The sequence below is a fragment of the Neopsephotus bourkii genome, unplaced genomic scaffold, assembly GCF_033783945.1.
Source record: "Neopsephotus bourkii isolate Nb327-2 ecotype Australia unplaced genomic scaffold, CSIRO-AGI_Nbou_v1 NB_495, whole genome shotgun sequence".
In the NCBI taxonomy this organism is placed as follows: Eukaryota; Metazoa; Chordata; class Aves; order Psittaciformes; family Psittacidae; genus Neopsephotus; species Neopsephotus bourkii.
In genome coordinates this window covers 244,389-258,199 of record NW_026900996.1, presented here as the reverse complement: position 1 = coordinate 258,199, position 13,811 = coordinate 244,389, and the positions used below count along the sequence as shown (strand labels likewise).

Here is a 13,811-nt window from a genome sequence, read left to right as displayed (position 1 = left end):
ATTGGTGCTTCCCCTTTCATGAGAATGTTACCCTGCAACAAGGTCATCCTGAGTTAACTATGCTTACATCTGAACTCTTCCTGTGATTTTCAGATTCCAGAGGGGCGACTACCACATTGATGTCTGCATCAATGACTACCTGGATGTGTTCTGCCCTCACTACGAAGATTCAGTTCCGGAAGATAAGACCGAACGCTATGTTCTGTACATGGTGAACTTTGATGGCTACAGCTCCTGCGATCACACTTCCAAAGGGTTCAAGAGGTGGGAATGTAATCGGCCGCATTCCCCAAATGGACCTTTGAAGTTCTCGGAAAAGTTCCAGCTCTTCACGCCCTTCTCTCTAGGATTTGAGTTCAGGCCAGGCCGGGAATATTTCTATATCTGTGAGTATATAGAGATTTACTACTGTTGCACCCCAGATGCAAGAAACCTAGCTAATTTTTCATCTATGCAGTGTGGAAATACAGAGGGCCAAATGCTATATAATGCAGATGTCTTACAGTAAATGCAGGCTTAACTATCCCCAGACATACTAGCTAGGAACCTAGATAGTGAAACTGAGATTAAATCACAGCTTCTTTTCTCACATGAAATAGCATGTCAGCCTGTTCACTGAACCGTGGTCGACTTTTAAAGCGAAACACACTATTATGTTTATTCCAGCATTCTGAGGTGGCAAAGGAGGAGGAGACGACAAGAAGAGTAGGATGGAAGCTGTCCACAAATATGATGAAAATAATTAATCCTTTGCTCAGTTAAAATGTTATTGTCTCCGTAATTACCCAAAGGCAGTGAGGCCTCTCTAGTTGCCAAGTGGTATGGTTACTGATGCTAGTACTCCAGTAATATTTAAAGTTTTAATTTGTTAGGGTGCATGTTTCTAGCATAGAGCCAAGTAGCTTTTTTTATTTCCTTCCTTTCCACACCCCATTTTTCTTAAACAAGCTGTTTCTGCCAGGGTGGGCAATGTGGGAGCAGGTGACAAGCAGCAGAGTGTGAATGGGCTCAAGCTCCTTCACACCTGCTGTCCAAACCATTGGGGAGCACCCTTCACAGCTCTGCTGTCTCCTCCAAGGAGGCCTGCATTGGGCTGCTCCAGCCAGTACATGCAGGATATCATCTGGGGATAAGGAAATAAAAACATCAGGAGGTTGAAAAGGAGTGGGTTAAGCTGATTCACTGGCCCCACTGTGCAGTTGACACGGCTTCAGCTGTTCTGTTTGTTTTTTCCTTCAACAAAAGATCTTATTTCATCAATTTGTTGGTCTTTTTTTTTTTTCTTTTTTTTTTTTTACCTGAATCTTTGACTCCTAACAAGTTTTGACTGCGCCAGCAATATTTTTTTTTCTGTTTTTAGTGTTAAACTAGACAGTTGAAAGCTTTAGACAGACTGTAGATCTCAATAAATAGTGCCTTCCATATGTGTAGCTGGCCTTTCTACTGTGAAACAGTCATTCCACCTCATTTCACCAGAGAAACTGAGCATGTATGATCCCTGTTTTTCAGCATCATTTCTTCAGCATTGAGATTTTTCTTTATCTACAGGGAAATGAATTCCTAGTGGGTAGTTTTTCATTAATTTCTTTTTCTCCCAGCAAATAAAGAACTTTAGTGGATGGTGGTTCAGCGTCAAAAGAATGATGCCTTGTTCTTGTGCTGAGGTGCAATAACAATAATAATACTAATAATGATAAATGTAACTTTAAAAAGCAAGCTGGAATGTTATTTAAATGTCTTTTCATATGGTCATGAGAAATCATGTAAAGATACCAGAGTTAAGCGGACAACATTCTAGGATAAATACATCTATACTCTGTAGGCTTGGTCCTACCCGTGCCGCTCACAATATCTCCCCACTAACTTCAACAGTAGTTTTTAGTGATTCAAAATTCTGGTATCAGGCCTTTTTTTTTTTTTTTTAGTTTGGTTTAGAGTTTGCTTGTTTTGTTTTGTTGTTTTTTTTTTTTTAATTTTGGGTTTGGTTTTTTTTCAGTTCCTGAGAGTCATCAGTAAAACAAGAAGGAATACTTAAGCTAAGGAATACAGTCTTTACCATCATGTGATCACAGTGAAATGTAGCACAGGGATGGATGCTGTCAGTATCCACAGGCAAAAAACCCCACAATAACAAAACTAAAAAATGGTTTCCTAATTTAGAAAAAAAAAAAAAAAAAAAAAGGGGTGTTTAATAAATCTGAAAACCAAACATGAAAGTGAAGGAAAAAGATATGAAAAATTGCAGCTTGGTCTCTCTAGCTAATAGTTTCATGTTAGATTATACAAAATCCGTTAACATCCATTGAACTCTCAAGCAAGGCAATATTACTCAAATACACCCATGTTGCTTATGCCTGATTTTCCTCATTTCTGGTTAAACTGAATATTTCACTAAAAATCATTATGTACCTTTTATAACATTCATTTAACTGAGTCATTTAACTGTCAAGGTCTCCCTTCAATATAATTGTTTCAAAGTGCTTTAAAATATGAAAAGCTTTATGATATCCTACTGCATTTAGATGGATTTTTTTTTTTTTTATAAAAGGTATAATAGTAAAAACGTAGCAGCAAAGAGACACTCATTTACTAATTGCTTATTTATTTAATTCACTAAATTAAATTTTTCAGCATGTTTCAGAGACACAAAAATATTTTTCCTCTTATTTTGTACTTTAAATCCTTCACTCTGCTGAAGACAGTAACAATATTGACATTGCAGCAGTTGCAGGCAAGCACTATGCCCTAACAATTATACACAAGGCCTCTTGGGGAGAGTTGTCCATCCTAGAGTGTTTTTCTCTTAGTTTGTGTTGAAGAAACAAGATGGTGAAATGTTATTCCTTGTTTCCTCATCAAGATTGTAAGCATGCTCTAGTTCAGGCTAAGGAGACCACCTTTGTTACCTTCAGTGACTTCTTCATGTTGAAGAAATTTATGCTTTCCAAGGGAAGGTTTCCTTTCCTCAGCAGATCTGAAACCTTTGCCTGCTCTGCAGGGGAGGGGGAAGGCCAGCTAGGTACTATCAGTCTGGAATATTCTATTTAAGAGTTACAAAATATGTCATGTAGTCTAGACCTCTGGAAAGACAGAATATTAAGCGGATGGTTAGGTATTCAGCTTAATTACTGTTAAGTACTTTTATTGAAGATCTTCACGGTTTAACTTTTAAGTATGTGACTTGTCTCTCTTCCATTATTTTCAGAAAATGCAATAATTTGAGAACAATTACTGTCTCTTTCTGAATCGGTGGTTTGGAAAATGACACTTTATTTGTTATGCCATTGTCTGCACATATTGCTGAGGTGAACTTAGATCTTTCCTGTTAGGGTGGTGAGGCACTGGAATAGGTTCCCCAGGGAGGTTGTGAATGCTCCGTCCCTGGCAGTGTTCAAGGCCAGGTTGGACGAGGCCTTGGGTAATACGGTTTAGAGTGAGGTGTCCCTGCCCATGGCAGGGGGGTTGGAACTAGATGATCTTAAGGTCCTTTCCAACCCTAACTATTCTATGATTCTATGATAAAAACCTTTGTCTATATTAAATTTACATTGAAGAAGTGAATTCACCATTGCAGACTTGATCAACAGGTACTGACTGAGTTTACTTTTGAAAGAAGAACATATTATTAAGTATTTACAGAGAAATTAACTTTTATTTAGTTAGGGAGTAAACAGTGAGGAGCTGGGAAAAGTAAATAATTGATCATGACCTGAAATGTAAAGTTTTACTTGTTTCTTAGCAGATGCTCTCCTCAGATTAGTGTATGTTTGCCTGAAAACAGTTAAAAGAGTATCATTAGTGAAACAGAAGGAAACGTAATGTAAAACCCCCAAAACTGGATACTTAGTGGTATGACATTGATTTTAATGTCCTTCAGAAGGGAACAGAAGTTTTGCTGTGTAGGTTTTGTGGGGCACTGTGCAAAGGGAGAGGAACACAAAAGCAAGAAAGGGGATAAAAGAAATCCTAAAACGCACACTGGTTTATAATTACGTAATTGAAAATGAGAGTATAATTTTCATTATTTTAACTTAATTATCATTATCTTATTTTTATTAATGTGTTAAGTATTGAATAAAATATTAGTAGCAGCTTGACAGATATGCAGCAGAGCTGTTGAAATAAAAAATTGAGACATAGCAAGAACTGGACTGTTAGAGGTTACTGCAGAATCCTGACCACAGTTGCCTGGCCAAGCTCCTGTGTCAGTTTAAGCTACACTACATTGTTCTTTTCTTGAAAACAATGTATCACTGCTGTAGTGTCAGAAATTGTACTAATATTAAGCTGTAGCTTATGCCTTTTTCTGCGTTATCAGTCCAGTTATTACATTAAAGAATTAGGTATTTGATGTGATTTATCCTTGAGAAATCCATACTATTTTCATCATCTTATCGTCCAAGATTTTATAAGTTTATTTAGTCGCTTGATCGCAGTGAATATTGTCATTTATATATTCTTATACCCTTTCCCTAGAAAGACCAGGTAGGTTTGCACTTCTTTGTAGTCCTCTTGCTGCTCTCCTGTTTCCTGCAAGATCTTGAAGTCTTTTGCTAGCAATTAGCAGGTTTTAGCAGATAGCAGGCTTTACATATGGTCTACCTAAACATAATTAAGTGGTTCTTTCATCACTGTTAATTGAGAAAAGAACTTCTTTCATCTTTTAAAAATCTTGTTTTCTTACCTGTGTTTTATTTATGTAACTTTTTTTGTTACTGTTTCTTTCTGGTTTATCTCATGCATGTGTCTTTCTGATGTTATTTCAAAATGTTTATTCTGTTTCTTTGTATCACCTTTAATGATGTGTCACTATTGCTGTATCTTTGTTGTCACCATTTATTTGCATAAAGCTTCTGATTGTAATTCGAGGAAGTTTTGGTGTAACCCTATTCCTCCTGAATACATCAAGATAGTATGCTTTTATGATTCAAATTCAGTTATGGTTATAAATAAAATTTTTAAATCATTCTTAAATTTGTCATTAAGAAACTGAGTTTGTAAAGCTCTGCTTATAGTTATACATACACTTCTTAATAACATCCAGCTCTCCTGTATTCCTGTTCCTCACAGAATATATTCCCAGAGAGCCTGCTGTTACCTATTCCCTTGATTTTCTTGATGCTTGCTTTTGTACAACAACATCCTTGTTTCTCTGCATTAATTACTTCTTTTCCTGAAATTTCTGACTTTTATCTCCTTATGGTTTTTGTTCAAATGACATTCCACCCTGATGGTCACATCTGCTTCTTCTGTAGGAGAGCTTGTGATTTTCATAATTTTGAATATAAAATTGTCTCTGTTCAGTTAGTTTGTTCCACCTCTGTGACTGGAAGTTATCCTCACCATGTTTCAAACACTGTGAAACTGTTTGGATCCTGCTGTACAGTCTGAATCCTCTAAGAGCTGCGAGGTAGTCAGACCACCTCTCTGCACCCACCTCTGGCAGCTTCTCTGATTCAAAAGATCTTAAGGAAAATGCAGTAGTACAAAAAATGTTCATAAGACCTGCACTTCTTTTTCTTTTCTTTTTCTTTTTTCTTTTGCCTGTTAATCAGGTAGTTAGCTTATCTTATTAATAAGGTCTCCATTTGAACTCTTATTGAGGCAGTAACAGTCTCTGATGACAGTTAAGCCAATCTTATTTCCTCTTCTCCCTTCTCCTATGTTTCATGAGTGTGCGTTTGTGTTGTTTGTGCTATTGTTTATTTTTTTTTTTTAGTCTCTCCTGCTGTCCTCTAGCAGTTAATTTCTGGGAGGCTTACTGTTTTTTTGTCTCAAAGCTGTAAATATACCTTAAAATCATTATCATCAAGTTGCCTCATTCCTGTTCCCTCTTTTCCACCTGAGATGCTTGGAGTAGAACCTGTATTGAAATGCTTTCTTCAGATAGCCTAGCTGCTAAATTTGTGGAGATGGGGAGGACACAAAACCACCACTGCTTGGTGGTGGCGGTTGTGATAAGGATTTTTGATTATTAGGTGAAGAAGTATTGACAAAAGTTTAGAAGTGTAACTTGGGGAGGACCTGTAAATATCCCTGTACAAATTAGCAATAAACTTAGGAATGGCATTGTCCATTTTTTTATGGAAATCAACTCAGACTTACCAAAGACTTTTTATGAACAAGAACCTGGAATAGATTACCAGATTACTAGCTTTGTATTATTCTTTTATGATTGGTTTTGTTATAGCAAGAATTAAGAAAGGTGACTTTGTAGAGGCAAAGTTGAATAGCTTGTGATACTATATGGGACAAAACTACTGAGAAATCTTTATGCTGTAGTTTAATAACAGTTACTTAGTATTTTTCATGTGTTCAAAAATGGTATTAAACAGCTGCATAGAGTTCGTTGCTCTTGCTCGAGCACCAGTTTAATATCAGTGGATATCAATGTTCTTCATGAACAGGTACAACTCACTGTAAGATGATTGTTTGATTTAAAGATCTCTGCATTTTTGCCAGAGGTTTAGTTTGATGTAATGGGAGCACAAAACAGGAAGACTGAGAACTGTCATCTTGACCTACTGAAAAAGATAAATGCGAGTCCCCTAAAAAACTACACTTCTCTCTTTTCATACTGTTACAGACCTGGAAATCCTGCTTTTCAGAACCAGTTGGTGGTGTTTGCACAGCAGTTTATACTGCTGACTGCATGTCTGCTGGTAGAAGGTGATGTCTGAGTGCTTAAGTTTAGTATTTCTCGGGTTTGAGTCTGACTTATTTGAGGAAATTCCTGCTGGAAAAGGAGAAAATGTAGAGAAACTAATGTGACTACTCAGTTGCATCCTGGAGATTATTGTAATCAATCAAAGGTTCCTGTAGACAGTTCAGCTGGTAGCTAGGTTACTTACTTCTTTTTTTTTTTTGAGGAAGTCAGCTGTTACTTTTGTTATTGTATCTCAGCTGTGGTAGAACTGTAATATTTAATAAGTAATACTCTAGTAATGCCCAGTTGGGTTTTTTTATTGTTGCTGGTTTCTGTTTCAGGGCGTTGGTTTTTTTTTCATCCAACACTTAGAATACATTTTTTCTGCAAGAAGGCATACCAGTAAAGACAGATCTTTTAGGCAGCAAACTGACCTTGGTGTAAGTGGCAAATTATACTATTTGGGAAATTAAGAGAAAGCGAAGTGAACATTTTATCTGTGCATTTACCAGGGTAAATGTAAACACACTGTCAGCCTGATTTTGAAGTTGCTGTTATGTAGAGGAGAATTGCATCTTGATGTTCACTAATGTGCCTAATTCTGATTCTTCTTCAGTGTCCTTACAGTTGCGGTGAAGAAATTAGTTTCCATTTTAGTAGCAGTACTTAATTTAGTAGCAAATACACTTCCTCGAGTTTCTGTTCTTCTGCTTATAGTTCCAATAAAGACTAGACATCTCTTGCCGTCAGCCATTTCACACCTCGTGTATCTACTTGTTAAGCCAGTTGGACATTTTGTACACATCTAATGCTGCTTGTCTCACAAAATCCTTGGCTAATCTCTATTTGGCTTCTTAACCAATAGCCATGGAGCTGTTTTTTGAAGGACAAAATAACACCATTTGTATATGAAAACAGATTATTTTGCTTTTTCCAGTGAGCGAAGTCTTCATTTGTATGAGAAGACCTTTCACCAAACCCTCTATTTGGCTGTTGTTTGGTTTTTTCCTTCATATATATAACTTATATGCTGTAAAAGACCTGGTTTGGATATTTCCCCCACTTCAGTCTGTCAATACTGGGATTCAAACTCAAAAATTTGTCTTAGGGTGAAGTTTGGACTTTAGCTTTAGGGAGTTGTACAAGCTTTAGAGAATGAGTAGAACAGATTGATGGTAAATCTTGTCAAGCCATACTCAGCTTATACGGTCGGCACTGGAGTCCCTGTATTAACTCTGTAGGCTAAGCTTCTATTAAGAATTGTTTCTACTTGTGGAAATGGTTGACCTAAGTAGCAGATAGTTTGCTTTGAACATGAAGACTGGATTTGCTTTGCAGAAATGATAAACCATCTGTCTTGAATTTGACAGGTGTTACTTAATGCAGATATTGCTGGTGTTTGTATTTTCTCATTACTTTTTGAAGACATGAGGTCGGAAAATCCCTTTTGGAACTCTTTCTCTGGACATCCTGGTTCACACCAAAAGCTTTAACTAGAAAGCATTATTAAATAATGCTGAGGGAATTACAAACACTTTTAGTGTGCTAATTGCCCTTTTCTTTTGGGGAAACATTATTTATTGCCAGGTAACCCATTAACCTTTCAATCAAGATCTGGTCAGCATAAGCACTGATGCTACTTTGACAGCAGTGGGCTCAGAGATGCCACTCCACTGTGAATCCTGCTTTGATAACTGGTTTACCAGAATCACTCAAGATGTTCTGAATGAAATCAAAGCAATTGGAAGGGTTTGATAAATGTGTACTTAAAAAAATATTTTTGTGTGATAGCATTACACAGACAAGGAAGGTCACCTTTAAAGGAGATTCATGCTTAGCCTACTGTGTAGATTAAAGGACGAGTTTCTGTTAGAAAGTATCAGAAGAATTAAGTGCTGGTCCTGCTAGAAAGAAAGCAGAAACTCTCACCAGTGTCTAATAGATTTTGATGCTGGTAATGTTCTTAGAATCCTCAAAGGGAGCTTTAAAAACTGTTGAATAATTTGTGACTCAGGAGAAATCCATATAAAAAATGAAGAGAAAACTCACAGAAGTGCTGGTCTCTATAGTCTGAGTATTTCAAAGGAAACGAATGTCTTTCAGATAAAGTTGAAACATGATTTGGATTCATGTGGTTCAAAAATTCATGAGCTGTTAAGCTCCTGATAGCAGCGTAAATATAAAAACTTCTGTTTATATATGAAGGAGGATATACTATATAATCACAACTTTGAAAGCTGTCTTATGAGCATATTGTATAAGGTTTTCACCCCTGTAGGAAAACCACTGACTTGTGTTGCATTCTGCTGAAGTACAGATTTTGGTCATTAGAAGAGTAAGGGAGTGCCCACAGACAGAAAGGATGAGAGACAGGATTTTCTTTCCTCCTGTCTTTTTTTCTTTCTCATCTAACATGCTAATGAAGGGCAATTTATTCTGTATGAAAATAAAGCATGTATTGAATGTTGTTACGTGATCATCAGATTACAAACATTAAAAAGATAGCTCAGATCTTGGATAAAAGACCACCAAGAAGCATTAGGAACTTGATAAGGCCATATGTGGCACACATGCTTTAAGCCAAATGGTGATTAAATGTACCAGACTGGTGGCTATGGATTAGTGTAATTTTTATCATTGGTGATTTCTGTAAAAATCCCATTGCAAGTTTCTTAAAAGTATTTGTATTCCAGTGTTCTGCTGGAGGTACAATTGAATGAACTACAGCCTTCTAAATCCTGATGGACCATTCATCATTCCTTGCTTTAAAGTTTTTATGTTCAACAGCTACAACTTTAACATCTCAGAGGTGGTTATGGGTGAGGCTTTTTTGCAGTGGCACTTCACTAGGATAAGATTAATAAGGTGAAGCATGTGGATTCCTTGGATGGAAGAACTCATAGAAGTGTAGAGTATTATTAATAATTATCTGAGGACTTATGACTCTGTAACAGTGTTCTAATTTGATTTCTGAGCAAACTGAAACCTGTTTAATGAGCTGTTGTATTGGAAGTACTTGTTTTGTAACATGGAGCAGATCCCAACAGAAATGGAAATAACATAGCAGTGACATTGGGAACAACAGTGTTGTACTTCATTGCTTCCGTGTCATCAGCATGTTAGTCTCCTTGTTCCTCAGACTAAGCCACTAAGGCAGCACGTTCTTTGCTGTACTGTGTCATGATACAAAGTGAGCGTATATACTTGCCTGCAACCAACAGACCAAAACCAAGCTCCCTCAATGAAAAAATGCTTCCATGTGCTGAGCAATTGGTTAATGATCTTGTTTCATAAGTTAATATTCACAAATAATACTTGGATTTAAAAGAAACAGATTTGTTTCTAAGCTACCTAACCCTCAGATATTATAGGAGGCTGTAAAGTAGAAGAATATTATGGAATTCTCAGTGATTTTTTACTCCCCAGTAATCTGTACTATTTAAACAAGGTGGACAAGACTCGGGGCCAAAAATGGCATATGCAATTAATTATCCTATCTTCAAGATTCCTGGCAAGTAGAATAAATCTTATAGAATCAGATTTTTCATAGAGTATTCAGAAATGCATAGAAGTGCTTTATTCTAAAAACTTACCAAAAAATCTTTTCAGACTTCCAGATGTTTCCACTTTCCCTCAGGAAAGCAGTAGGTCATCCTCAGACCTACGTTATTGGCCAAATGAGATTTTAACTGCTTCTAAAATCTCCCTGGCTTCCGTTTTACATCATGGATATTTAATACTCAAAGTATCAAGTGGCATAGCCAGCTTAGATACAGCACTGCTTTAGGGAATTAAGAATGGCTTGAAGGTGTATCAGGATCTCACTTGTGCTATACCTCTATACACGAAACTAACCAGGCTCCTGACGATTGCTATGGGGAATAATGTTGCTGTTGCTGATCTTCTGGGGGTGGAATGATCTTAATTATTTGAAGGGCAATCAGAACAGCGGTATATTAATCAATTTAAAGAACCCTGACAATTCAGTAGTGATGGCATTCAAAAAGTGTTCAGGGAAAAATACACTGGAATGGCTTAACATATATTGTTTTAAAAGCTATAGGCAGGGATATTGTTGAAGATACAAGATTGAATTTCTTTTTACGTGTTTTCTGACACACTGTTTTTAATAATACTGGTCATTTTCCTGTATCTTAATGCCTGTGTCATTAAAAACTGCGTGTGAACTACTTTAATATTTTAGGCTTTTGCAGAAGACATTTAGCTGTGGGGCATTGAAGAATTCACTCTCCTACAGCATAAAGCCCTGTACTGAGGCTGAAGTCAGGATCCCTATTGGCAGTTGCAGCAGGGCATGCTGTCTGTACACAACTGAGAAATCTTGATCAGAAATAAAGTAGCCTCAGGCTGAAAAAGCTGTGTGTTTTTTTTCAGCATCCCAGGGTCTGTCAAAGAATGCAACCTCTCTTGAAGAGGGTTTAGTATTAACACCTAATAAACAGCATCCTCTGCTTCTGGCTGGTGATGCACAGGAAAAACATGATTTCTTTTTTTCCAGGGGAATGATTTTTTTTTTTTGTCCAGTTTTTGCCATTGGTGCTTCATGGAAGTGGCATCTGACTTCCTTAGGTCCTTACTATAAACAGCATGAAGAAGTAAAAGGAAGGAATGGCATAGACGAAACTCCATGGGTACATCAACAAGGTAGAAAATGTGTTTCTTAGACAGGTGCAGAAACAAAGCGTACGTTTGAATGCCATCCAGAGGGACACGCTTGTGAGGTGGGCTGATGCCAACCTTATGAAGTTTAACCATGACAAGTGCAAGGTCCTACACCTGAGTCAGAGAAATCCCAGGCACAGCTACAGGTTGGGCAGAGAAGAGATTCAGAGCAGCCCTGTGGAGAAAGGCTTGGGGGTGCTGGTTGATGAAAAACTTAACATGAGCCAGGAGTGTGCACTAGCAGCCCAGAAAGCCAACCGAACCATGGGCTGCATCAAAAGAATCATGACCAGCAGGTAGAAGAAGGTGATCCTGCCCCTCTACTCTGCTCTTGTGACACCTAACTTGGAGTACTGTGTACAGTTTTTGTGTCCTCAACATAAAAAGGACATGGATCTGTTGAAACAAGTCCAGAGGAGGGCCACGAGAATGATCAGGGGACTGGACCACCTTCTGTACGAAGATAGGCTGAGAAAGTTAGAGCTGTTCAGCCTGTAGAAGAGAAGGCTGTGTGGAGACCTCATAGCAGCCTTCCAGTATCTGAAGGGGGCCTGTAGGGATGCTGGGGAGGGACTCTTCATTAGGGACTGTAGTGATAGGACAGGGGCTAACCGGTTAAAACTTAAACAGGGGAAGTTTAGATTGGATATGAGGAGGAAATTCTTTCCTGTTAGGGTGGTGAGGCACTGGAATAGGTTGCCCAGGGAGGTTTTGAATGCTCCATCCCTGGCAGTGTTCAAGGCCAGGTTGGATGAGGCCTTGGGTGATACGGTTTAGAGCGAGGTGTCCCTGCCCATGGCAGGGAGGTTGGAACTTGATGATCTTAAGGTCCTTTCCAACCCTAACTATTCTGTGATTCTATTCTATGATTCTATGTTTGTTTAGAAATAAAGGTACATTCCAGTGAGTAAGATGCAGTTTTGTATAGTTCAGACATGAACAACTGACACAGGTAGGTTATTGTTTAGCAATTTCTTCTCAAATTTTCTTATATTTCACAAGACTTCTGTAGTTATTTTATTAGCAGTTGAATATAAACAGGCAAAATATAATGCTATTGGAGGTTCAAATTTATAATCAGGTGTAGCAATACATTTAAAATACATCTATTACACAACAAAGATATCAGTTGTCAAACGAGGTGTCTAAAGCCTTGAAATGTAGATATTATTCATTTTCCACCATTGATAGTGCTGTATCTCTTAGCTGGTTCTCACTGGAGTAATCTCTGCAATCACAAGACTGCCTTTGAAGAATGAAGCATCTACTTGACAGCTGTTTGATGGCATGCTGTGAAATGCCCACACTCCAGCCCACCTGCTTTGTTGCAGTACTGCATTTCAAACTGAAACTGGGAGGAGTTTAGCTGTGTCCCATTGTGACACTAAAAAAACCACTGCCAACTAGGTAGCAGAAGCAACAGCGACCTCACAGCCTCACTGCTGTAACTAGCCTCCATGTTTGTACAAAACGTGACACATGTTCCAGGTTACAATAGGAGGGTGTTAGGTAGATTTCACTGCTGACCCTTTTGCTCTGGCCTGAGCAAAGTGATGAGCCAGCACAGTTAGAAACTACTGCCAGAGACAGAGTTCCTCATCCGTAGTGCTGCATCTGTGGTAGCTTTACTTAGAAACATACACGAGTGCAACAGCATGTTTTGTTCACAGTCCCACTTGAAGTACTCAGTGGCAGCTCAAGAGAAACTGTGTAAATTAGTCACTGTCACGTTTAGGCATTAAAAGTGAATTAGTAATTTATATTAATCACAGATGTTTCTCCAGGTTTTATTAACAAGCATATTGGCTGCCAAGATGCTTTCTGGAAGACGGTTTTTTCTCCCAACTGCCACAGAGAACAAAATGGTTATTTACGGGCATTTAGATAAAGATTAACAGTTTCAGCAATTCATTTGAGGAAAACTGTATTTTGCTACATATCCACGTCAGTGCAGATCATCGCAGCCAGCATGATTTGTTGCCTCCTTGATAAATTTATACAGTGGAGTCACAAGATGGGTTATTCATTTTAATAGCAAAACCAGGTTAATCAACAAAGCAGAATGAGGTTAAAAAAAACCCCAAACAAACAGACCCACATTTCTTAATTTTTTGTCAAGTCCAAATTTCCAATAGGAGAAATGAGATGTCTGTCTGACTGCCATTTTAGCACATTTTTGTTCCTTTTATCTTCATGCTTTCTTCTTTCTTTGCCCGCATCATGCCTTTTTTTCCTCGAGATGGCTTCATGTGGCCTATTTAGATCTCCAGGAAAAAGCAGTACAGGTGACTGCTTCATATTCTGTGCATCTGCAAGTAGTTCTGTGGAGTACTGTAGGAGTGGTCCGTGAACTCAGTGCAGAGTATGAAGAAATTACTAGAATGGCATGAAAGAGGTCAAAATGAATGTTGCAGAGTTTAACAGCAACGCAGGGCAGACTGCCAACATGATCTTCAAACTTTCAGGTGTTTTGGACAGACAG

General features: G+C 38.0%; 1 protein-coding gene across 1 annotated transcript in view; it reads left to right on the top strand.

Moving 5' to 3' along the window:
* Window positions 1–92: 92 nt before the first annotated feature.
* Window positions 93–13,811, top strand: part of EFNA5 (ephrin A5) — a 36,498-nt gene continuing 22,779 nt past the window's right edge. Inside the window, exon 1 of the mRNA XM_061350438.1 lies at window positions 93–386. Within this exon, the coding sequence (XP_061206422.1) occupies window positions 209–386 (178 nt within the window). The 5' untranslated portion in view covers window positions 93–208. The remainder of the gene's footprint in view (window positions 387–13,811) is intronic.